Here is a 26,974-nt window from a genome sequence, read left to right as displayed (position 1 = left end):
GGAAAAGAACAGGACTACAATGACCCTGGCCAGAAGAAGAGTACGGATGGGGATTAGGGACTAACAAAAGAGGTCCCCCTCAGAAAGGTCACAGAGTTTATCAATGCAGAGCACAGAATAGACAGCCAAATCTTCTTTCCCCCTCCCCCCTATTAAATCTAAACTCTACTGTCCCCAAGTAACTGTCTTCTTTAGGAAGTAACGATAGAAGTAGCCGATGCCAATAAGCTACATGGACAGTGAAAAGACAATACAAAAGACGACATATGTGACTCCTTTCAGGAAACTAGGTGTGTCTCGCGTGTCACTACTTCACAGGAGAGGCATTTAAATGTAAACATTTATTTTTATCAAAATGCTTTCATGTGCCATGATAAAAAAAACTTGTATACCATCTGTAAATACAGAATTGTTAAATTACGAGCCTAGTTGGTTTAGCCACGGAAAAAGACAGGGACCTTCCCGCTAGCTATGATTGGCTGAGATAATGGATGGGCTGGACATGCTGAGAGATGAGTTCGGATTGGTCTGCCATGTAGCTCGCTTCTGTCTATAACATGAGCTGCTCAGTATGTGTAGGTTATCCGCTCTCACGTGGATTTTTTGAAAGATGCTTTCCACTTTCTGGAAGACCGAATTTTGAAATCAGTGGAATATCCGGTGGAAGCAGAGAATGATAGATAAGGAGATAGAGAAAATTCTGGCATTTGATTGCAAATATGCGGAATGAGTCGAAAAGAGAACACACAGAAGGCTGTTATAAAACACCTGTCTCCAGATTACATCTTCAAACTAAGGGCAACCATGGCATCCGTGACAGAGAGGGAGAAGCGATCATCCATGTAAACAGGTAAGAGAGTCTAGCTAGCTACATTTTCAGATATTATACGTTTCTAATTCTGTAAGAAAGTCATTTTCAGTTATGGTTCATTGTGGTTCATTGTCTAAACAAAAGACTTCACTATGCAAGTAACCATTTCAATATACCGTTTATACCTTCTGCATCCTGTGCATGTGAAAAATACACTTTCATATAGTGTGTGTTTACCAGAGACGGTAATGTGAAAAACAACATGCCCTGCACCAAAGTCAAATTAGGATATAAAGTTAGGCCAAAGAGACAGTGTCCAAGTTCTAAAATTCTCCGGTAGATTGCCCTGCTTAAATGTAGTATTTAACTTGCCATTAACTTGTAAATAATGATCTTGTTGTGAGTTTATTTTCCTGTAATAATGAATACAAATTAGCTAAAGTTATAACGCTGTCAGCTATATGATATGGTCATTATTTGAACTAGCTAGCAAGCTAACCTAACATTAGCTAGCTAGCTAACAAGCTAGAAACGAACTAAAACATTGTTTATAAAGTTGCTTTTAGTTGCCTGGTTTGCTAGATTGACAAATACTAAATTCATTTTTAAACAGATGGTGTTAAAATACACCAGTTATGCTATTTTGGACCTTTATACTTTTACATAACAACAATAACAAGCTTGATGTCGGACCATAATACCACTTCTCTGAAGTGTGTGTGGGGCCTCCATTTATCCCACTTCAGCCACTCTGTGGACCCACTCTCCCCAAGTAGACCCCACCAGCCACTATACGTTCATTTAATTTACAAGGTATGCTCTATATATGTAATGCATACAACAACTATGTATTCACACTATGACTCTCCCATTCCATGGAATGCCCACCGCCCTCATATGACATGTCTGCTAAAATGTTTTATCTGGTTATTCAATGATAGACAGAACAGACAAGGTTAACGTTGACTCTATACAAGTAAAGACCAACAAAATCCAACGTATTACTAGAAACGTGCATGGGCTTCCTGATGGGGAAAAAAAGCATATGGTTCTTGAACACTTAAACAGATTGTCAGCAGATGTGATCTTCCTGCAAAAGTTACATAAAAAAAGAGAAATGTCATATTTAAAGCGAAGCTGGGTTGGAGAGGCCTATGCTGCCACCTACTGTAACACCAGCAGAGGTGTAGGCATCATGATAAATAAGAATACACATTTTCCCTTATATCCCAGCACACGGATCAAGAAGGCCATTTTCTAAAGTTAAATTGTACCTTACTTGATGAAAAATGCACATTGATTTCAATGTATATCCCACCAGGGTCAAATCTGGTGTTTTTAGATTGGATTTGATCTAATATAGGTGGAATTCTGAGAGGAACTATTATTTTAACAGGCAATCTAAAATCATACATTCAATAATATTGACAGACGTAGTAAAAAAAATGTATCTAAAAGTAAGAAAAGCTATTCAAGAATTGACTACATTTTCCCCCCCAAAAGTGCACTCAACAAAAAATTGGGTTAAAAAAATTCATGATATAGTGATATCGGATCATTCTTGGTATCATGCTTAATTACACCAGTAGAAAATACACTTAGAGAACAGAATATGGAGAATGAACAGAGTGCATCTTCAAGACCAGAAATGTATTAAATACGTTAATGAAAAAATAAAAACATTTACCATTACAAATGTAGACATAGAGGATATAGAAAAGCTGATCATTATAAGGGGAATGATCTCATACTTGAGAAAAGTTAAGTTTGAGTTAGTGATTATTTTTCTTAAATGTTTATTTCTATCTTAGAAAAAGTCCATAAAAATATCTTTACAAGATAAAAAAGAAAATCTAATGTTTTACTTTTGAAGAGAGCCAACAGGTTGAACTCAAATAAAGCATACTACTTAATGGTAAATAAACCTGGTAAACATCTCGCAGCCCTCACAAAACGAATACACAACAAACCAGTTATAATCTTAAAAGATAAAGATACAGATGCATTAATTAGAAACAACATTGTAATTAATGACCATTTTAAAAAGTTTAGGAAAATCGATATAAATCAGAATTAAATAATAGTGGGACTGATCCTGCAGCCTTTATAGACTCAACAACCCTGAAGCAATTATAAGCAGACAATAAATAATCACTAAAAACAGAGAATAACCCAAAATAAATATTAGACAGTTAAAACAGTCGCACGGAGAAAAGCACCAGGAATGGACAGCTTTCTCATTGAATTCTATTTAACATTTTGGGACAAAGCAGCAACCCCTATTTACACAAATGACAACACTCAATTCCGTGTTTCCTAGTTCCATGTGTCAAACTGTTATTTCAGTAATATTAAAAGAAGCAATATCAGGAGAGTCCCCTGCGGATTACTGACCCATACGTTACAATACAATACACAAAAAATATTGTTTATCATGGTCTGAGAGTATTTTAAGTGCCTTTTGGCGAACTCCAAGCTGGCTTTCATTTGCTTATAACTGAGGAGTTGCTTCCGTCTGGCCACTCTAACGTGATGAAGAGTTTTGGAGGTTTTAATCCATTTTCGAATAAGACTGTAACATAACAAAATGTGGAGAAAAGGAAGGTCTCTGAATAGTTTCCAAATGCACTGTAAATGCACCGAAGAGGAACAATGGGTACATAGAAGATGTGCATGCTCATCCCCAGAATCTTTTCATGTGTCTATTTTCAAAGGATAAAGCTAAGAACATAAACAACTTCATAGTTGAAAACACTATAATAACATAGAAAAAAATGAAATGTATTCTACATGAACAAATATCACTCCCTAAAAACACAACCCTATGGAAAAATCCTTATTAGCATTTCAGAATTCACCAAATAATTGGTCCACATGACAAACTAAAGGCATAGAAACCGTAAATTACTTGGTAATAGGAAATACATGTATTTCCATGACAGCATTAAAAAGCGTTATTCGATTGACCAATGTAGATATTTTAAAATATATGCAACTTAAAAGTTTTATTTCACGAAATTTCGATTTGAAATCTTTTGGATTTCGGAGAAATCTTGAAGGAATCCTATTTGAGCCAGAAAAGGATACTCATTTGATAGGTAAGCTAAACAAAACCTTGCAGATAGCTTAACTGGCAATCTCTTAAATAATATATTTAAACTATTGGAACCAAGACTTAAAAAGAACTGATATTGGCACAAGATGGAGGCAATATTGGAACATAACTAACCAATTGCAGTTAATTTACACTTAATCCAGCATAAAAAAATCAATAATTTATTTTATAAGAGACAAAATTCACAAATTCTACAGAGGCAGAGTCATGTCTTATGTGTAACACTAACAACGACTCAATAATCCACGCCTTCTGGGAATGTTATACATTCCAAAAGTTATGGGCAGAGTTATAAAGTTGGCAGTCAGAAGTATTACAATGTAAATGTACACTTAACCCGTCTGTCTGCATATTTCAAAACATGGCATATGGGGGTGCTGTAAGATACCTGATGGGTTGGATGATACTTTTCTCATCAATCATCTTGAAAAAAGTATACTTACAAACTGAAAATCAACCAATGCTCTGTTGTTAACACAATGGAAAGGTCAAACGCTTTCTTATCGAAATGTTGAAAGTGCGTGAGGCGACGGAGAGAAACAAAATGGTGCGGAGAGTGATGCGGGCGCTGGAGATGGGGGTGGGAGCATGTGGGTCTGGGCAGGTGTGATGTTGTTTGTATGTGTATGTTTTGTATTGTTTTTACATTTTTTTAAATCAAATTGTACAAAAAAAAAGAATAGTCTGCCACCCTCATCACGGAATAGCGTAAAAATGTGCTCTGTGACGGCATGGGTGTGAGGGGTGGAGGGTATGAGCACAAAGGCGGCATTGAGGGTGTACTCAGAGGGTAGGAGGGGGTAGCAAATGCTCTTCTGGACAGGAAGCAACTTTCTGTGTGGTGTCTTTGAATAAGTAGATAAGAGCTTGTTCAGCTGGAGCCGTATTGCTTGGCATGGAGACGAAGACAAAGAGCTGCTACGTAACACATACAACATATGACGTAGACACATGCATGAACCCTCAACATAAATTCTCACACATTTGTATAACAGTCAGTGGTACAGAGTTGGTGGTACGACAGTCAGATCTAAGTGACTCCAGCGAGCACAAGACGTTGAAAAGACAACATCTTTTGCTCATAGGAATGAGTCTCCCGTAACCAACATGTCTTTTCAACATCTTTTGTTCATAGGATAGTTCTGATATGTTTTAAACCTTCAATTCAGACAGTAGCTTCAGTCCTCTGTAGGGCACAAAGGGACAATATGTGAGATGTTGGATACAATCCACACTTGGTCTACACTGTATGTAAAGAAAAAGTCATTTCTTTCTGTTGAGCCGTGTTTTACAGTGACACTCTTGGCCTAAACGCATGTTGCTGTCTGTCTTGGCAATGACTCCCTTTTGGTTACATAAAGGATAAATAGAATTACAAAACAGAAATGGGTCAGAACGAAAGAATTAGACTTGTACGGAGAGAAGCTTTGGGGATGAGTGAAGTAAAAAAAAACAATGTCCAGACAGTCGTTCCTAGTTATCTTTCACTTGATCCCTTCTAATCTGGGTTGGTTGGGACACTCCTGGTCATTGGCCTGCCCGAGAGGAAGAGGAGGCGGATGGCTCTCACACAAACACGTCTGCAGTCAAACAAACCCATACACATGTGAACGCGCACAAATACATGCGCACAAAAACACACAACACACACACGGTACCTTCGGAAGGTATTCATACCGCTTGATTGATTCCACATGTTGTAGTGTTCCAGCCTGAAATCAAAATGTACTAAATAGATTTTCTCTCACTCATCTACGCACAAAACCCCGTGATGACAATGTGAAAATATGTTTTTTTGAAATGTGTGCAAAGGTATTGAAATACAGAAATCTAATTTACATATGTATTCACACCCCTAAGTCATGCCTTTGTAGAAGCACCTTTGGCAGCGATTGCTCCAAGAGATTTCCACACCTGGATTGATCCCAGCCATGAAAGCTGCCAGAGCGCGTGGGAGACATTGCATACATCCGCTTTGACAGGCTCATTGTCCACCCTCCCTCCCAGAAGCCTGGAAGGGATGAGAGAGCCAAGCCTATGGCTTCGTAGCCTCAACCCCCGCAGCACAGACACCAGATGCCTGGAAGGGATGAGAGAGCCAAGCCTATGGCTTCGTAGCCTCAACCCCCGCAGCACAGACACCAGAAGCCTGGAAGGGATGAGAGAGCCAAGCCTATGGCTTCGTAGCCTCAACCCCCGCAGCACAGACACCAGAAGCCTGGAAGGGATGAGAGAGCCAAGCCTATGGCTTCGTAGCCTCAACCCCCGCAGCACAGACACACACACAGACACACACACAGACACACACACAGACACACACACCAATTGATTAATGGACTGCTGAATGTATACATTGCTCTCTTGCTTTGTCTGCTCTTTTCAGTATGATGCCTTTCTCTGATAAGCTACCCAGGAAAGGGCTGAAAATAGCCCATATTAATATACGTTGCCTTAGAAATAAGGTTTGTGAAATCAATAACTTGCTGACATCAGATAACATTCATATATTAGCCATTTCTGAGACTCAGAACTTAGACAATTCATTTGATGATACATCAGTAGCAATACAAGGATATAACATCTATAGAAGAGACAGGAATGCTTATGGGGGAGGTGTTGCTGTATAAATTCAGAGCCATATCCCTGTAATGTTTAGAGAAGATCTTGTGTCAAGTGTTGTGAAGTGTTGTGTTGTGGGTTCACTTGGCACATCTAAAGCCTTTTCTTGTGGGATGTTGCTATAGGCCACCAAGTGCTAACAGTCAGTATCTAAATAATATGTGTGAAATGCTTAATAGTGTATGAGATGTAAACAGAGAGGTCTACTTTCTTGGGGACCTGAATATTGACTGGTTTTCATCAAGCTGTCTGCTCAAGAGGAAGCTTCTCACTGTAACCAGTGCCTGTAATCTGGTTCAGGTTATTAATCAACCTACCAGGGTGTTTACAAACACTACAGGAATAAGATCATCCACATGTACCAATCACATGTTTACTAATACTGTAGAACTGTGTTCTAAAGCTGTATCCGTACCCATTGGATGCAGTGATCACAATATAGTGGCTGTATCCAGGAAAGTTCCAAAAGCTGGGCCTAAAAAAAGTATATAAGAGATCATACAAAAGATTTAACTGTGACTCTTATGTGGATGATGTTAAAAATATTTGTTGGTCTGATGTGATTAATGAGGAGCATCCAGACGCTGCACTTGAGGAATTTATGGAATTGCTTCTTCCAATTATTGATAAACATGCACCTGTTAAGACAGAACTGTTAAGGCTCCATGGATTGATGAGGAATTGAAAAACGATATGGTTGAAAGAGATGTGGCAAAAGGAGTGGCTAATAAGTCTGGCTGCACATCTGACTGGCTTACTTACTGCAAATTGGGAAATTATGTGACGAAACTCAACAAAAAGAAGAAGAAACTTTAATATGAAGCCAAGATAAATGATATAAAGAATGATGGAAAATAACTTGAGTACTTTAAATGAAATTATGGGCAGAAAGACAAATTCAACTCCATATTTCATCAAATGAGATAGCTTATTCATCACAAAATCATTTGATGTTGCCAATTATTTTAATGATTACTTCATTGGCAAAGTGGGCAAACGTAGGCAGGAAATTGTATTCATGCATAAATAAATAAAATATGAAAGAAAAGCAGTGCAAGTTAGAATTTTGAAAAGTTAGTTCGGGAGAGGTGGAAAAATTGTTAACGATCAATAATGACAAACCTCCTGGCATTGACAACTTAAATGGAAAGCTACTGAGGATGGTAGCTGACTCTATAGCCACTCCTATCTGTCATATTTTTAATCTGAGCCTAGAGGAAAGTCTTTGTCCTCAGGCCTGGAGGGAAGCCAAAGTAATTCCGCTACACAAGAGTGGTGAAGTGGCCTTTACTGGTTCTAACAGACCTATAAGCTTTCTGCTACCTTAGCAAACTGTTGAAAAAATTGTGTTTGACCAAATACAATGCTATTTCTCTGTAAACAAATTAACAACAGACTTTCAGCATACTTATAGAGAAGGTCACTCAACATGTACTGCACTGACAAATAACTGATGATTGATTGATAGAAATTGATAAGAAGAAGATTGTGGTGTATATGGTGTATAGATTGTGGTGAACATGTACAGTTCGATTTCAGTGCAGCCTTTGATATTATTGGCCATAACCTGTTGTTGAAAAAACGTATGTGCTATAGCTTTTCAACCTCTGCCATATTGTGGATTCTATCTATCTAATAGAACTCAGAGGGTTTTCTTTAATGGAAGGTTCTCTAATGTCAAACATGTAAAGTGTGGTGTACCACAGGGCAGCTCTCTAGGCCCTCTACTCTTTTCTATTTTTACCAATGACCTGCCACTGGTATTAAACAAAGCATGTGTGTCCATGTATGCTGATGATTCAACCATATAAACATCAGCAACCACAGCTAATGAAGTCACTGAAACCCTCAACAAAGAGTTGCAGTCTGTTTTGGAATGGGTGGCCAGTAATAAACTGGCCACCCATTCCATAAATCTCTAAAACTAAGAGCATTGTATTTGGTACAAATCATTCCTTTAGTTCTAGACCTCAGCTGAATCTGGTCCTGAATGGTGTGGCTGTTGAACAAGTTGAGGAGACTAAATTACTTGGCATTACCTTAGATTGCAAACTGTCATGGTCAAAACACAAAGATTCAAATGGTTGTAAAGATGGGGAGAGGTCTAGCCGTAATAAAGAGATGCTCTGCTTTTTTGACACCACACTCCAAAAAGCAAGTTCTGCAGGCTCTAGTTTTGTCTAATCTTGTCCAGTCGTGTGGTCCAGTGCTTCAAGGAAAGACCTAGTTAAGCTGCAGCTGGCCCAGAACAGAGCAGCACATTTTGCTCTTAATTGTAATCAGAGGGCTGATATAAATACTATGCATGCCAGTCTCTCTTGGCTAAGAGTTGAGGAGAGACTGACTGCATCACTTCTTATAAGAAACATTAATGTGTTGAAAATATCAAATTGTTTGCATAGTCAATTTACACACAGCTCTGACACACACACTTATCCCACCAGACATGCCACCAGGGGTCTTTTCACAGTCCCCAAATGCAGAACAAATTCAAGAAAAAGTACAGTATTATATAGAGCCATTATTGCATGGGACTTCTTTCCATCTCATATTGCTCAAATAAACAGCAAACCTGGTTAAAAAAACAGATAAAGCAACATCTTGCGGCACAACGCCTCTCCCCTATTTGACCTAGATAGTTTGTGTGTATGCATTTATATGAAGGCTACATGTGCCTTTTTAAAGAATTTATGTAGTTCTGTCCTTGAGCTGTTCTTGTCTATTGATGTTATGTATCATGTCATTCTGTATATGTTTCATGTTTTGATTAGACCCCAGGAAGAGTAGCTGCTGCTTTTGCAAGAGCTAATGAGGATCCTAATAAAATACCAAATTGTGCAACATTTGCACATTATTCTTTTCAAAATTCCACCAGCTCTTTCAAATTGGTTTTTGATCATTTTCAGGACTTGCCATAGATTCTCAAGTAGATTTAAGTCAAGCCTTGTGTTTTAGGTTATTGTTCTGCTGAAAGGTGAATTAATCTCCCAGTGTCTGGTTGAAAGAAGATTGAACCAGGTTTTCCTCTAGGATTTTGCCTGTGCATAGCTCCATTCAGTTTCTTAACAATTACAAGAATACCCATAACATGATGCAGCCACCACTATGTTTGAAAATATGGAGAGTGTTACTCAGTAATGTGTGGTATTGGATTTGATCCAAACACTTTGTATTCAGAACAAAAAGTGAAACGTTTTGTCACATTTTTTCTAGTATTACTTTAGTGCCAGGTTGCAAACAGATGCATGTTTTGAAATATTTTTATTCTGTACAAGCTTCCATCTTTTCACTCTGTCAATTAGGTTAGTATTGTGGAGTAACTACAATGTTGTTAATCAATACTCAGCTTTCTCCTATCACAGCCATTCAATTCTGTTTTAAAGTCACCATTGTCCTCATCGTGAAATCCCCTGAGCTGTTTCCTTCCTCTACAGCAACTGAGTTAGGAAGGACGCCTATATCTTTGTAGTGACTGGGTGTATTGATACACAATCCAAAGTGTAATTAATAACTTCACCATATGCTCAAAGGGATATTCAATGTCTGCTTTTTTTTACCCATCTACCAATTGGTGCCCTTCTTTGCGAGGCACTGGAAAACCTCCATGGTCTTTGTGGTTGAATCTGTGTTTGAAAGTCACTGCTCGACTGAGAGACTTTACAGATAATTGTATGTGTGGGGTACAGAGATGAGGTAGTCATTTAAAACTAATGTTGAACACTATTATTGCACACAAAGTGAATCCGTGCAAGTTATTGTGCCTTAAGCACATTTTTTCTCCTGAACTTATTTAGGTGTGCCATAACAAAAGGGTTGAATACTTATTGACTTAAGACATTTCAGCTTTTAATTTAGAATTAATTTGTCAAAAATATACCCCATCATTTTACATTATGGGGTACTGTGTGTTGGTCAGTGACAAAACATCTCAATTTAAAATTCAGACTGTAGCCACAAAATGTGGAAAATGTCAAGGGGTATGAACACTTTTTGAATACACTGTATACAGACAGATCAACACACGTATTCATGCACAAGCCCAATGAGCAGTGCACGTGCACACACACTCACACTCTCAGAGCTGCAGTTTGGGTCCACACACATACTGGGTTGTAATGATGCAACCTGGCAACAGAGCAGAAAACAATCCCACTGCAACATGAGTTTAGCGGCGGGGATTTGCTGACACGCCAAGCACTTACAGTGTGTGGGGTGGTTGTGAGTGTGAGAATGTGTGTGTGTGAGAGGCAGTATGTGTGTGTGTGTGCTCTGCAGAGGTGTCACTGACGGAAGGAGACATGCTGCCGTAGCTGATGGAGATTGATTTCCTGGGATCGCTGGGCGAAGCCCGTTGCATTGTGGGAAGGGACACTTGGGCCACCACTTGGCTATACATCACGCCTAAATCAGCCCCCAGAGGTCCTGCAGGTCTGTCTACACACACACACACACACACACACACACACACACACACACACACACACACACACACACACACACACACACACACACACACAGTAAACACACATTAAACAGCGAAGCTATTAACACTGTACTCCATTCAATAACTCTATGCGTCTTCTATCTCATCATGAGCGTATGCAAAACAAAGATACTCTGACCGTCTATCAGATCATCTCTATTTCCTCACATCTTTCATCAAACAGAGTGACTCAGTCAATAATGGGGACTGAAAACCATTTGTGTTCCATTAGCAGAACTAACCCAAGCAAGTGCTTGTAGCATTCAGAGTGCAATACATGTACAAGTGCCCTAGCACACGTCAGTTCAAAACATTTCCCTCCAAATGTAACTCACTGACTTGTTTATCAGTGGTTGTATGTCTGCAGACTTAGTTTGCCGTGGGCTTAAAACACTGATAGACTGTGGAAAAACAGCAAGCTTAACAACAGTATTACATCAAGGCATGCATACATAAGGATGCACATGGACCAGATGCATACACATTAGCAGAACCGTGCATGTGTCACACACACAAACTCCTGGGAAATTATGTGGATGCTTTCAACTCACATTTTGAGTCCACAGTGAGAGAAAGAACACCACGGTATAGAATATCAGGCTCTTTCTCTAATCGATTTCTACTATGAGGAGTGCCACCTGGCACGGTCCCAAGACCAATGCCAGCTAACTAGATATCCTGTGCAACAAAACAAGAGCATTGAAGTCTGCCCTATCAGAGGTGCCCTGGTCTCCCGACTGACCAATCACAGGGTGGCATGGTTGTGGACTATTGGTGAGATGACCAATGGCCTCTTTGGCACCGGGCGGATTTCAGCACGGGCTGCAACACTATACCTCCCTTAGGGCGGCATGCAGAGAAGGGTGGGGCTAAGACAAACTATAGTCGCAGTGGGGATGATGTGTTCCAGTGATTTTGGAGCCTTGATGTATGGAGAGCTGTCGCACTGAGCGACACACCTATCTTGACCTCTGACCTTCTGTCCATCTGGTCAAGTCTGTCTGGTAGCCTTCAGAGACTGGATGCCCATGGCTTCTCAGGACCTTAACTACACATATCCAGCAGTTCCACAGTAGTAGTCACTGTTTCCCCAGGTTTCATGTCTACCAGTTCCAATCATAACCCCTTCAGTGTAATTGTCGTCCAATGACATGCAGTAAACTTCCACCTATGTGACGTGTGCAAGGACGCGCACACACAAAGACAAGCATTCTCACACGTGTCAGTGTTTCCACACACAAACAAGCAACAAACACAATGTCAAACCAAAGTAGGTCAAAACGGGGCCTTCGGAGAGAATCATTCCACACATTGAGCTCTTTCAGAAACGTCCAAGCCCCCTTGTCTGCACGCGGCACCCTCAAACATCTCCCATTTACGCACACTTTCCCAGCCCTCCACTCTTCACAAACAGCTCAAAGTGGTATGTGTCCTCACCCAGAAAGGCATTGTTGGGAGAAGAGCCACCAAGCCACAACCCCCATCTCTCTAACTAACTAGGGCTCTGGTAATACCCGGACTTGTGGCTATTGATGTGTCAGGGCGATGGCGTGGCAGTGACGTTCGCAGGAGTCCATAGTTAGCTCGGTTCCACAGAGAGGGGTTTGTTCTCTGGGCCCTGACAAAAGGTTTGGCGGTAACCCTCCGATGCCACGGACGCCATGAGGTCGTATGGGAAAAGGGGAGTCGTTGACCCTGCATGCCCTCAGACTAGGGAGTAATAGAGTAATTAAGATTGACTACTCCACCAGTGTCAGAGAGAACAAGGACTGGTCTGAGCTGGAGAGACTGATCAACCCACACTCACTGGAATGACTGAGCGGCTGAACAAGACAGTTCAAATTGTAGTCCTATATCGCGGTAACAATTTACTTTGACTACATTTCATGAAAATGTTATAACAGCTCCCAACTGTACTATTAAAGGTTAATTAAATAGTGTATATCCATAGCATATCTATAGTGCATTCATGTACGAATGTAAGAGCTCATATTTAGGTCTCTTAATAGATGCATCATTACAACGACAGCGGAGTGTCATCATTATGGCTGTTCTCAAAAGAGTGCTTCTGCCATACCAGTGTTAGTGAATATGCCAAAAGGCCAATCCACGTTTTGAAAATGATGCTGGTATATATAGCCTGTTCAAGCCCCAATTTCCCCAAAGGCCGGTATAAGCCTGTGACTTACCACCTTCTTCGCGCTGAGGTCAATCGTGCATGAAGATCCCCCACAGGGTTCAATCCTCACTGTACATTTTACGGATCTAATCATGTAGTTGAAGGTCTATGAACTCGTTCGTAACTCATTACCTGCCCTCCTCCGCATCACAATGAAGTTGTTCATACTGGTCTATAAACGCACACGTGACGGGTCTATGTATTAACTCTATGCAGTCAATGTAAAGTCCAATCTATTTTCCCATTTACAAAGCATTTATAGCTAAGCACTTCATGGTAATTCACTTTGCAGTTTGCCACTCTGATCTATAACAGCAACATTAAAGGTCTATGTATAAATGATATGAAGTGAATGTAATGTCATTTCTACTTTCCCACTCATAAAGCATTTATAAACATGCCTCACGTATCAAAAATAATATGCATGATAACACAGAATGTTAAAGGAAATATATATCTTTTTACATTTTCCAGGTGTACAGAACTGTAACACTTTAGAGTACTTAAGCATAATACATTGCAAGTTGGTGGATTTTCACAACATTAGCCGGGTTATACAAAGTCTAATAGGAAACATTTGCATGATGGGCTACACCTGCTACACCTGCTACAGTTGTGAAAAACAAGTGTTTGAAAACCGGTTTTCAAAATGCCTCCAGTTGTCCATCACTACTGTAAATAAAAACACAGCATCTTGTTAACATTCTTTATTGTGTCACACAATTTGTATTTACCTTTCCAATTACTTTTAGAGTTTGGGATTTACAAATGTGCGCTTTAATTATTAGTTACATTGTTTAGATCGAACGTGCAGACTTTTTCCCTTTAAATTATTGTTTTATGTAGGATTCTACATTTTTGACCAGTTGCAATTGTAAGTAGGTCTAGTAAAGCCTCATAGCCTACCTCAGCCAGTTAAATTATTTTATATAGGTCTAGGCTCTGAAGAAATAGACTCCAATTAAGCCCTCTTGTTGTTTGTAAAGTCAAATTAAAATGAAGATTATTGTTGAAATCAATTGCTCAACTGGTGTAGATTTTCTCCATTTGTTGGTGTGCAACACCGGCATAACAAGATAGCTATATTTTCAGCACCAGCCTACCCGAGCACCAGCCTACCCATAGCTATTTCTTACCAAAGGTTAATCATCTAATTAGTGACGCGCATGAATGGATGAACGAGATTCCCACTGTCCCTACCTACTATCTAGCGAAACCACAGCCAAGGGAACGGGCTTGGCAGAATCAGCGGGGAAAGAAGACCCTGTTGAGCTTGACTCTAGTCTGGCACTGTGAAGAGACTTAAAAAATATATATATATATATTTTTTTAAATATGCTCATAAATGTTAACAAAGTACTAGCGAATACCCATAGCGGATGCTAGCTATGGGTAGACAACCCAGCTCAAAGTTATACAACTATCTCAAAAGGCTACTCACAGTTTGCTGCACACACAAAACAAATCTTAGACAGCAGGGATGTTGATCCAGGTCTCTGCTGTAACCAAGAATGTTGATCTCGCAAGCTACCCAATTAGCTAGCAAATTAGCAAACCAATGCATAGCTGGAGCCCTGAGCTGGAGATCATTTATTTGGCACATCTTAGATAGTTAACCTATTAGATATTTAGCTGTCAACCGTTAGTAGAGAGAGATTTTCAAGTGTCACTTGATCACCTGTCTTGCGCTGCAGAAAAGTGAATCATCACATGACAAAGCTTCAGTTTGCGCCATGTGCTCTTTGTAAAGAAAACTACTATGTGACAGGCTCAATCAGTTGCTTTGGGGAATGGCTTTCCATTGAAAAAACAGGGGAAATGAAGAAGGCGATTTGCTTTATCTATTAACCTAGTGCAAAAGTTGACCGCAGGTATATATTTAAAAATAACTTCCACCCAAAAACTATCTTTTCGTATTTGTTTCATTAGTCCATCGTTGATATAGTCCAAAAATGTTTTGCATGTCAACAATCACGTTTTCAAGATATATAACTTTCAAAATACAAAAATACAGCCCGTATCAAGTTTGTGGGTGGAGTTTTCCTTTAAAAAGCAAAAATTCACATTTATGTAAAAACAAGCTAAAACCGTTTGAAAGGTATGTATGGTATTGAAAATCACACCGTGGGTATTTCAATACACCACGGTATATGGCATAGGCCTATACGGTATACTGCCCACGCCTAGTTGTTTCCCTACTATTTTTGATAAGTGAGGCATGTTTATAAATGCTTTATAAATGGTTTATGAATGGTAAAATAGAAATGGCATTACATTGACTGCATGGAATGCATACATAGACCCATCATGTGTGCGTTATAGACCAGTACGGCCAACTTAAATGTCATGTGTAGGAGGGCTGTTAATGAGTTACAAAAGAGTTATGATATGACCCACAACTACATGATTTGATCTGTTAAATGTACTCTGAGGATTCATCCCTCTTTAGATCTTCATGAAGCACTGACCTCAGTGAGAAGAAGAAGTTAAGTCACGGGTGTATACTGGCCAGAGGGGGAAATGGGGTTGGTACAGGGCAGGCTATATATATCAGCATTTTCTAAATGTGGTGAGAACAGTCATAACGATGACACTGCGCTGTCGTTGAAATAACGCATCTAAGTATGAGCTCTATAGATCAGATCTGGATATGTTTTATTAACCCTTTATATAGCAATCTTTTGTTATCAGTCATCAGGTAGTATTGCTTGTGTTTCCATGTCAGATGCTTCTCTTGTTCTGTTCTCGTTCCATGTCCGTTGTTATTAAACCCACTAAGTGTATCTGCTTCCTGACTCCCTGTGTCTACGTTACAAATACGTTCCTTTTTAAAACGGCGAATACTATAACAACTCTGCTTTTCAAAGGGATTTGTTGAAGCCCAAGTGCAAGGCATCAGTAGACTGATCATAATTCCCCTCTTTATATGTTGGGCACCAGGGCCTTGTTCAAATACCTTTGGAATGTATCATTCCTTCCACTCTACAAATACACTCTACAACCTCGAAAGATCTGCGATAACTTCAAGGAAGGAAGCAAGGAAGGTTGTTGTTTTTCTCGAAGTATCTTAACAGGCCCATGTCAGCTAGATGATATCTAATTTCCTTCCACACACTATCCCTCTTGTCAAATAAGTGCATTTAACGTTTTAGTTATCTATTCGATCAACAGTAGGTATTCCGTGCATACAATATGTATTAACATCACATTAGAACTAACTCTCCCTCTACACTCAAGTGTGGTCCAACTAGCACAATAATAAAATAAAAAATGTATTTTCAATATATTTTCAACCAAAAGTACCTATTTTCAACTTCTTTTTTTGACCAGAAATATATTTTCAACATCTTGTGCCCATAGGAGTAGCTCATGGTGCCCATAGGAGTAGCTCATGGTGCCCATAGGAGTAGCTCATGGTGCCCATAGGAGTAGCTCATGGTGCCCATAGGAGTAGCTCATGGTGCCCATAGGAGTAGCTCATGGTGCCCATAGGAGTAGCTCATGGTGCCCATAGGAGTAGCTCATGGTGCCCGCCTCTAAGACCTCTTCCTTGAGTATAGTCTGCAGCCTTGCACAGCCACAGATCTTTGCGCGAGCGAGGGTTCCTTTCATACCCAGAATGCCTGCTCTACCGTGCCGGCCAAAGAAGGGGTTCACCTCAGACTAAACACTGCTCTCGTTTACAGGAGACACGGCCGCCACGCGCTCCGTCACTTCTTCCACCCTGCGGCCGGCAATTTCCAGGCCAGGATCTACACACACAGAAGTGCACCCCCCCCCACCCCCCCCCCCCCCCCCACCCCATAAAGCAGAGAAAATGCATCTGTTATGCCACTGTGGCACTGGAGAGGAGTGTTCGTGTTACAAGTGGCAGTAGCTAGCTGGCTCCATCCAAACTCATCCCATTAATACAAGTGCAGTAGAGGAGAGGCGCGGCAATCAATGGCTGGCGGTGCTAAGGCCAGGGCCCAGGGAATGAATACCCAATTACAGCCACTCATTCTCCCACTGTAGGGGCCAGCGAGAGCCACAGAGAGAGCCAGAGTAGTCACTGCTAAAGAACCAGGGCACTCAGGGGCTAACCACGCTACCACATTAGAACGCCAAAGAGAGCTTTATGGGCTAGAGGCTTGGGGATTGGGTTTAGCGAAACAAGCTAACGGGCTAACGGGCTGCGTCTCGATAGCGCACGGCGGCGTCCTTTTCTAGTCACCTTTTCCTCTCGCTGCGTCGGCATGAAAGAACTGGGAAGATGGAAGCGGAGTATCAGTACATTTTCTCCATATTGCTTTTCACCTGGCCTGCGCTTTCAGATCAGACGAGAAGCCATTGTCGACTATTGAGAAGGACCCGAGGACGCAAGTGGAGACTCGCACAGGGCCTTGTACGAGGGAAAGGCATACACAGAAAACATACGCTGGCCACTCAAATTGAATGCCACCCAAAACACGTAGGCACGCATGCGCACACACAGACGCACGTTTAAGTACGCACACACAAACACACCCCAAGCTGCTTCATTCTGAATGCAGATTGTGGGTGAATAAAGTTCCAGTTGTTGGATATCCCCACTCTGGGTGGATTCCTATAGGAAGACATCACTTTGCAAGCCAACATAATGTGACTTGATGCTGGTTTTGTGGGTGACCAGCACGTGCTTTTTACAATTGTTATTATTATTTTAGAAGGGCGGCAGGTGGCCTAGCGATTAGAGCGTTTGGGCCAGTAACCGAAAGGTCGCTGTTTTGAATACCCGAGCCGACAAGAAAAATCTGCCGATGTGCCCTTGAGCAAGGCACTTAACCCTCATTTGCTCCAGGTGCTCCGCGCTACTACGGCTGACCCTGTAAAACAACACATTTCACCGCACCTATCCGGCGCATGTGACAATACATCTTTATCCTTGTTTTTTTACTCAGGCTAACACACACTGGCCACTCAAATCAAATGCCACACAAAACGCAACCTTTCCCTCCACTAGCACAGCGTATACCAAACTCCCTCCTAGATAGGCAGTGCAAAGTGCAATCTCTGACGGCTGCGTTTAAACATGACATGTTGACAGTAAATGAAGCCTAATGTATAGCGCTGTCACTGAAACGCCGCTAGGAAGCAATTAGGCCAGCTAATAGGAGTCGTCGCTCGCTCTGTAATTGTTGCATTTCTGGTTAAACGCTCCCACACGACATGGCCCACACGCGCGCACGCACACAGACACATCTGAGGCACATAGACACATCTGAGCAGGCACACAGACACATCTGAGGCACACAGACACATCTGAGCAGGCACACAGACACATCTGAGCAGGCACACAGACACATCTGAGCAGGCACACAGACACATCTGAACAGGCACACAGACACATCTGAGCACGCACACAGACACATCTGAGCAGGCACACAGACACATCTGAGCAGGCACACAGACACATCTGAGCAGGCACACAGACACATCTGAGCAGGCACACAGACACATCTGAGCACGCACACAGACACATCTGAGCAGGCACACAGACACATCTGAGCAGGCACACAGACACATCTGAGCAGACACACAGACACATCTGAGCAGGCATACAGACACATCTGAGCAGGCACACAGACACATCTGAGCAGGCACACAGACACATCTGAACAGGCACACAGACACATCTGAACAGGCACACAGACACATCTGAACAGGCACAAAGACACATCTGAGCAGGCACACAGACACATCTGAACAGGCACAAAGACACATCTGAACAGGCACAAAGACACATCTGAGCAGGCACACAGACACATCTGAGCAGGCACACAGACACATCTGAGCAGGCACACAGACATATCGCTGACATTTTAAATAAGGAGTTACAGTCAGTACCAGAATGGGTAATTAATAATAAACTTATCTTAAATCCATCTAAAAACCAAAAGCATTGTATTTGGTTCAGAACATTATTTAAGACGTAAAGCTCAACTGGAGCGGTGCATAAAGAGTGTGACAAGGAAGCTGAACTCCTGGGTATAACATTGGACGGTCAATTATCGTGGTCAAGCCATATCAACAAAGTTATTGTGAACATGGGGAGGGGTATGTCTGTTCTAAAAAGACGTTCCGCGTTTTTGACCCCAAAAATCAAGAGAAAAAAGGAAGAAAAAAGAAATCAACTAGTTGTTCAGGCTCTGGTTTTGTCAAGTGCAAAAAAGAAAGACCTAGCAAAGTTGCAGCTGGCTCAAAACAGAGCGGTATGCCCTTAACTGCACACACACAACTACTGTAACAACAACATGCATGATAGTCCTGGTTGACTCTGTGATATTACTGTGATCAACATTTCAGATTGTTTGATACCGTTCAGCTCAGACGCCCGTACCCCACAAGACATTCCACCAGTGGTCTCTTCACAATCCCCAAGTCCAAAACGACTTCACGTCAACGCACAGTATTATACAGAGCCTTGATCGGCAAGGAACTTCCTTCCATTTCCAATAACTCAAGCAAACAGCAAAAATGACCTTTAAAAAAAAACTTGTGGAACGGTGTGGACTGTGAGGGAACACGCACACAAGCACACAAACACACTAAACACAAATATGTGTGTTGTTGTGTTGTTTGTTTCATTTCTAGCAGTGTATCAGTGTTCTGTTGCTTATATCAGTGTCCTGTAACCAATCCAAATATACAAATACATATATAATCAAATGTAGACGCACACAAACACCCTCACAAATAAGCATCCCTGTGTGTGTGTGTGTGTGTGTGTGTGTGTGTGTGTGTGTGTGTGTGTGTGTGTGTGTGTGCGTGCGTGCGTGCGTGCGTGTGTATGTTTGCGTGGAAGCACTATTGGGTGTACTACAGAGGACGGTACCACATTAAACTGTGCTGGGAGACTATGTGAAGAAACAGTGACACAAAACGGACCTTAGATCAGAAGAGTCTAGGGGGCAAGCTCCACCTACTCCAAGTGGCCTCAATCAACAAACACATGAAGGATCATGGGAAAGATCATAGAAATGGGATATATGTCTAGCGCAGGTTAAACCACAGAAGCTACTGGACTGGTATCCCCCCACGGTAGGGATTAAGGATCGCCATTATATCACGGAGCCAAGGACCCACACAGATGCTTTAGAGGGGAAAGAGGTTCCCTGAAGACCCCTGGAGCGAGGCAACTGGTTGGCTGGAGGGGAAAGAGGGGAGTACAGTAGGTGGACGGACCAATCTTTTTTTTGCCGTTGGGTCCAGTGTGTTGCGTTTGTGGTTACGGTCAGAGAGCACATGGTTGGTGAAGGGGTAGGTGGCTGAGAGTCGTGTGTCCTTCTCGTGCGCACATGTTACATTTGTCCAAGAGTGTATGCTGCCTCTCTCTCTCCAACCTCCCACTACCTCTCTCTCCTACTCTCTCCCACCTCCCACTCCCACTCGCTCCTTTCTCAAGCCATCTCCCTTCCCTCCCTTCTTTACACCCCTCTACCTCTTCTTCTCCTATCCTCTCTCTCTCTCCTGCCCACCTCTACCTGTATGCACGGTATGCAAACACAGTGATCACAGAGGTTCCACACACAGTGGATAAACCCACAGTCAAACATACCCGACTCAGCCCGTAGGCTCCATATTACTGTAACGTATCACTGATTTTACATGAGGCGCTACACTCCACCTAATTTCGCTCAACCACAACCTGAATCCAACCGAACTCACACTCAACCCCACTCCATCTGCCAGTCAGCTAACAGACAGTTTAGAGTCATAGGTCAAATAAATCAATGTAAGGCTTTGAAAACATCAGACGACAGCGTAATGCCAAGGGAAAAGTCGTGTTGCACTCCTCTTTCAGCCAAAGCCTCAATATCATCCTTCCTCTATTCCTCCCTACCCTGTCTCATTTTCTGCTCTCCATTTAGTTTCTCTCCATCTGTGTGTTTCACACGCTGCTCTGCTTCTCTCTCCCTGTCCCTTTCTTTCGCTCCCCGTCTCTCCCTCTCCCTCCCCTTCTCTCGCCCTCTCGCCATGTGGTGCAAGGCAGACACTCTGCGCCAGGACACAGTGAAGTGGAACACACACACACACACACAATTTATGCGACACACAGGAGCATTCACAAAAACACAAGACACCAACACTACACACTAAACACTTCCCAGTCCACGCGGTACACAATTTCAAGATTACGTGACACACATAATTCCCCCAAAATATTAAGAAGTTACACTAATACAAATAGACACAAAAAATTGGAAAATCAATGAACTGCATATGGTAAGATACACACAAACACACACTTGCTCTCTCACATAAGAACACACAGGCCCACACATCAGCGGTGCGCAGTAGTAGGTAGTGGCCACAGCCATCTGCTCCATTGAGTGCTCAAGGCTGCAGAGCAGAGCGTGCGATAACACATCACCACCATTCAACAAACACACAGTCTACTCAGCCTGTCCCCACACACACACACCAACAGCCACAGACAACCCCAAACAGACAAGCACACACACACACACACACACAGAGGACTGGGTACACACTGTACAGCGCAGAGCTCCTCTCACCCATCAGTTGTGCTGTCCAGATGGTGTGTGGCCAACGCGATCGCTAGATCAGCCTCACTGAACCAGAGCTAAACTCTTCACCACTGACACACCACACGCCGTAAAACACAGCCTCAAGTCCACAGCAGACGCCGGTACAGTGCTCTCAGTCGCCACCTCTCTGTTTTCTCTCTCTGTCGCTCTCCTTCTCTCACTCCGCTCCGTTTGCTCTCGCCCTCTGGCTGTGTCTCTTGCTCGTTCAGTCATCTCACTGGTCCCCTCCCCTCTCTCTCCCTCTCTCCAGGGGCTGGTGACATCAGAGGGCAGTTTTAGGCATGCTGAGTGTTTGTGCGCCTCTCTCCCCCTCTCCCTCCCTCCCTCACTCCTTGAACAGGCTGATTTTTACAGAAGGGACAGACCTACTGTGAGGAACTCTGCTTCTCACTGTCTATATCCATCTTCCTCATTCTTTTCTTTCTCTCTCTCTAACTCTCTCTTTTCCATATTTTAACTCTCTCTACATCTGTCACTTTCCCCCTCTTCTTTTTCACCCATTTACTTCTATGTTCTTCTTTTGTACTCTCCGGATCATTCTTAATCCCCCACTTCACACCCTTTTCATCTCTCACTCGCTGTCTTGTCATTTTTCCCTCAGCGTCCCTCTCTGTACTTCTGTTCATGTCTACCTCTTTTCCTATACCTCCTTTGTCAGTCTTCTTGTCCTCCATCATTCCTCCCTATCTCGCGCATGTCTGCTCGGATACCGCCATCGAAATGCTCTCCTTTTCCATTTCACCTGTTCTCCATCCCTTCATCATCCCTCTCATATCACTCCATCTCCGTACCTTTCCTTTTTGTTTTCTTCCCTCTCTTCCAATCTCCTTCCCAGCCTCTCTCCCTCCCTCTCGACCTCCCTCCCTCACTCTCCCCCCCCCCCTCTCTCTCTCCCTCCCTCTCTCCCTCCCTCCCTCATTAAGTCCACATGGGTTGGGTGTGATTCCAGACTGCTATATGGCCAGTCAGTGCGCAGCAGGCTCTGGTCTACAGGGAAAGTGCTCGAGAGAAGATTTACAGATTAGCAAGTCACTGTGGCGGGGTGGCGCTGCCAGACGCCACAATTAGATTGCCTCATTTCTCTCTCCATCTCTAATTCTCTATCCATCTATCAATTCCCTCTCTACATCACTATCTTTTTCCTTTTCGATCCCTTCCCTCTAACAGTCTCTTTCTCTATCTATCCCTTCTGTCTCCCTACATCTATCTTACTTGATCTCTCTCTCCTACCCATCTCAAGTTCTCACTTTCTCTCTCTCCTTCATCTATACTCTTAGAAAATGTTTTGCTATCTAGAACCTAAAAGGGTTCTTTGGCCGTCCCCATAGCATAACCCTTTGAAGAACCCTTTTTGGTTCCAGGTAGAGTTCTACTACGGGGACAGCTGAAGAACCCTTTTTGGTTCCAGGTAGAGTTCTACTACGGGGACAGCTGAAGAACCCTTTTTGGTTCCAGGTAGAGTTCTACTACGGGGACAGCTGAAGAACCCTTTTGGAACCCTTTTTTGAAGAGTGTATCCCTCAACGGTACAATCACCCCCCTCTCGCATTCTCCCTTTCCCCCCCTTGGGATCTCTCTCCATCCCTCTATAGCACGAGTTCATTCGCTGGACTAGCTGACGGATAGATCGGAGAGAAGAGAAACATTTGCCAAAACCTTTCCTCTGGGCAGCATCTGGTTTGCTTTCCCATTCATGCATGTCTCTTCACAGGCAACAGCCAGCTGTGGCTAATGCCATCAACATCTCTGGCTGTACATTGCGTAGCCTAATGGCCTCCTCTACTCCATCTCTCTCTGGTAACTGTAATGTGGATATGACTTTGAAGAGTACCCCGTCTACTGCTATAGCTCATTGAAATATACATATGCATATGTGCGCACCTATGCATGCATACACACGCAAGTACACACATACTTGTCGCAGCCGGCCGTGACCGGGAGGTCCATGGGGCGACGCACAATTGGCCCAGCGTCGTCCGGGTTAGGGAGGGTTTGGCCGTGGCGGGCCGGGCGCAGTGCAGGCTGACGAGGTCGCCAGGTGTACGGTGTTTCCTCCGAAACATTGGTGCGGCTGGCTTCCGGGTTGGATGTGCGTTGTGAGAAGAAGCAGTGCGGCTAGGTTGGGTTGTGTTTCGGAGGACGCATGGCTCTCAACCTTCGCCTCTCCCGAATCCGTACTCTGGGAGTTGCAGCGATGAGACAAGACTGTAACTACTATCAATTGGATACCATGAAATTGGGGGGGGGGGGGAAAGAATAGGTAAACATAAAAAAAAAAAATGTTTTTAAAGAAGCGCGGGTCATGTTTCGGAGGACGCATGACTCGACCTTCACCTCTCCCGAGCCTGTTGGGGAGTTGCAGAGACGAGGCAAGATCGTAATTGGATATCACGAAATTGTGGGAGAAAAAAGGGGTAAAATACAACAAATAATAATACAAAAAAAAAGTGTTGTTTAGAAGCGACACGATGTTATGTAGAACAGGGAATCATGTCAGCTCTACTCCTTACATTTCCATCCGCAACGTTCTGAACATTTCAGTTTGCAGAATACTCTGACCACCCACCAACCCTGTCCTGTTCTCCCCTGCACACACAAAACACCTGGATGTGATTAGGCCACCTTATCTTTGAGCTCAAACGTGCCTGACGTCAATAACACCTAATGGCTCACACTGTCAATGGACCAAAACACAGGGGGGGAAAACCCTCCTCACACTCAGATGCGCACACACACACACAGAAACACACACACGGAAGTATATAGATAACCATGCATGCCTAGGTGGAAGTGCACATAAAAAAACATATATATAAAAAAAAAAATGATGTTTTATCTACCTCACTGATAACAAATTCAGCCATGCCCACTTGTGGCTAATATAACCCAGAACGAAGTTTGGTTTCTTTCCATTTAACCTCCGCCCCACACACACACACACAGACACCCACATACACACCACCCCCACATGGACCTCTGTGCGCACACAAACTCATATGTTTTTATTTCCACCTCTGGATTGAGGGCCACCTTGACGAGACGGAAATAGTGTCAACTTCCCTAGGCATGGAAGGTATGGAGACGATTAGGCATATTCATGAGCCAGCACCCTTCCAAATTCCATTCCATTATTACGGAGGAAGTCTAGAGTGACAGTGAGGTGTGTTTGTTAACTTTCCTCTCCTTCTCTGGGGTGGTTTTGGGTTGTGTTCTCCGTCTGCTGGCATGTGGGAGCCGTCTAAACACCTGCCAGAACAGTGTGCTGCGTGTGCTGTAAATAATGCATCGGCCGTAATGATGCAGTGCGAGTCTGTGTAGGAATCCGCGTGGCAGGCTGGCAGATGAGGCTGATAAATAAGTCATGTGTCGGGAGTCCGCTCCAAAACAAGAAGCTCGGGAGGACAACGTCAACTCCAACTCCAACAGAGAGAGACTTTTACCCCTCCCTCTGCTACAATTATTTCCTCCTTTCCCTTCGAGACACTAGCCTGACTCCAAATGTGTGAAATAAACCCTAATTTATTATTGATTTATATTATTTATAATACCTCGTCTCCCTCTCTCTTTCATTCTCTCTCCCCCTCTCTCTACAAGTTAGCCAAGTCACGTTAGCCCTTTCTACAGGAGCCTGAGACAGACATACAATCAGGTCATCACGGTGAAACACGCTACATCGAGCGGGCCGGTGCCGGAGCAAGATGTGGTCGCCCCTTTGATTAATGCCGCAATGTTAATTGTACATAGAGCAAACGTTAAATGAAATGTTTGAGGAATTACGTATAGCGTTAGCTACTAGCTAGCATTGCCTTTCACAGAGAGAGTGTTTGGAAACTGACAGAGGGGTTTGGTTCAGTCTGTGTGTGTTTCTGTGTGTGTGAACACGCATGTGTGCGTGCGAGAGAGACATTGTTGGAGACTGAAGGCCTTCCTTTTGCTAGTGTTTCAGGGAGCCAGCCAGAGGCCCTTTGCTAGAAGGGAGGAGCAATTATTATATTCCTGAAAACAAAGTTGATGCGGTGTTTGTTAGCTTGTTAGTTTATCCCCAGCACCTAATTGCAGCCATGAATGGCTGTTTCTTCTCATGTCAGCGCACAAGGCCTGACCGAGACAAAGGACGTTCATTCAGACACACAATTGGGCTTCTACGCACACACAAACACACAAACACGGACGCGCACAGCAGGCACAGACACACACAACCACACACACCTGAACACACATAGATAGACAGATTCAAGCACGGGAGGTTGGGCTCGTGGTAATGACTGGAGCGGAATGAGTGGAATGGTATCAAATACATCAAACACATGGTTTCCATCCTCCCCTCTGCAGCCTCCTGTGGATTCTAGGAATAACAATCAAAATGCACAACTAAGGCTGCCTGCCTGCCTCTGCTCTGCTAACAAGCACTGTGCCCCCTAACCCATTACTGAACTAAACCAACACACCAACAACAAATCTACTTGCCTTTGTTCTGAACAACAAACAGTCTTGGAAACATCAATGGCCCCCCTCTTGGTTTTAAAAACAATCGGCCGGTCTGAGTTTTTGGGCGCATGACGAGCACAAATCATCCATTTTTACTGACTCCCTCCCTCCCTTTTACTTTTCCATCCACCACTCCCTCAATGGTAATGCCGTGCTAGCGTAATCAAGAGTGGTTGCAGTAGAGAGGGGGCCATTAGCTGTTAGCTATGCTAGCTCGCTAGCCCAGTCCAGTGCACTTTAAATCATGTGGATCAAAACCACGACCCTATAGTTAGCATCACTAGCACTATCAGAGGGGTACAAGAGTAGAAGCATATAAAATGGTATATATATAAAATGGCTATATACAGGGGGTACCGGTGCAGAGTCAATGTGCGGGGGCACCGGTGTCGAGGTAATTGAGGTAATCTGTACATGTAGGTAGAGTTATTAAAGTGACTATGCATAGATAATAACAGAGCAGCGTGGGGGGGGGGGGGCAATGCAAATAGTCTGGGTAGCCATTTGATTAGATGTTCAGGAGTCTTATGGCTTGGGGTTAGAAGCTGTTTAGAAGCCTCTTGGACCTAGACTTGGCGCGCCGGTACCGCTTGCCGTGCGGTAGCAGAGAGAACAGCCTATGACAAGGGTGGCTGGAGTCTTTGACAATTTTTAGGGCCTTCCTCTGACACCGCCTGGTATAGAGGTCCTGGATGGCAGGAAGCTTGGC

At 43.0% G+C, this 26,974-nt stretch overlaps 1 protein-coding gene across 6 annotated transcripts in view; it reads right to left on the bottom strand.

Moving 5' to 3' along the window:
• Positions 1-26,974, bottom strand: part of hdac4 (histone deacetylase 4) — a 244,528-nt gene that overhangs the window by 85,263 nt on the left and 132,291 nt on the right. Inside the window, exon 1 of one of the 6 annotated variants that reach the window (XM_071340307.1) lies at positions 21,745-22,604. The exons of the other annotated variants lie outside the window; for them this stretch is intronic. Within the exon in view, the coding sequence (XP_071196408.1) occupies positions 21,745-21,748 (4 nt within the window). The 5' untranslated portion in view covers positions 21,749-22,604. Of the gene's footprint in view, positions 1-21,744; positions 22,605-26,974 lie in introns of those variants that run through there. 6 annotated transcript variants of the gene reach the window in all.

Source organism: Salvelinus alpinus, chromosome 14 (assembly GCF_045679555.1).
Source record: "Salvelinus alpinus chromosome 14, SLU_Salpinus.1, whole genome shotgun sequence".
Taxonomy (NCBI): Eukaryota; Metazoa; Chordata; class Actinopteri; order Salmoniformes; family Salmonidae; genus Salvelinus; species Salvelinus alpinus.
Note: the sequence above shows the minus strand (reverse complement) of the source record. Positions and strands in the feature narration are given on the sequence as shown.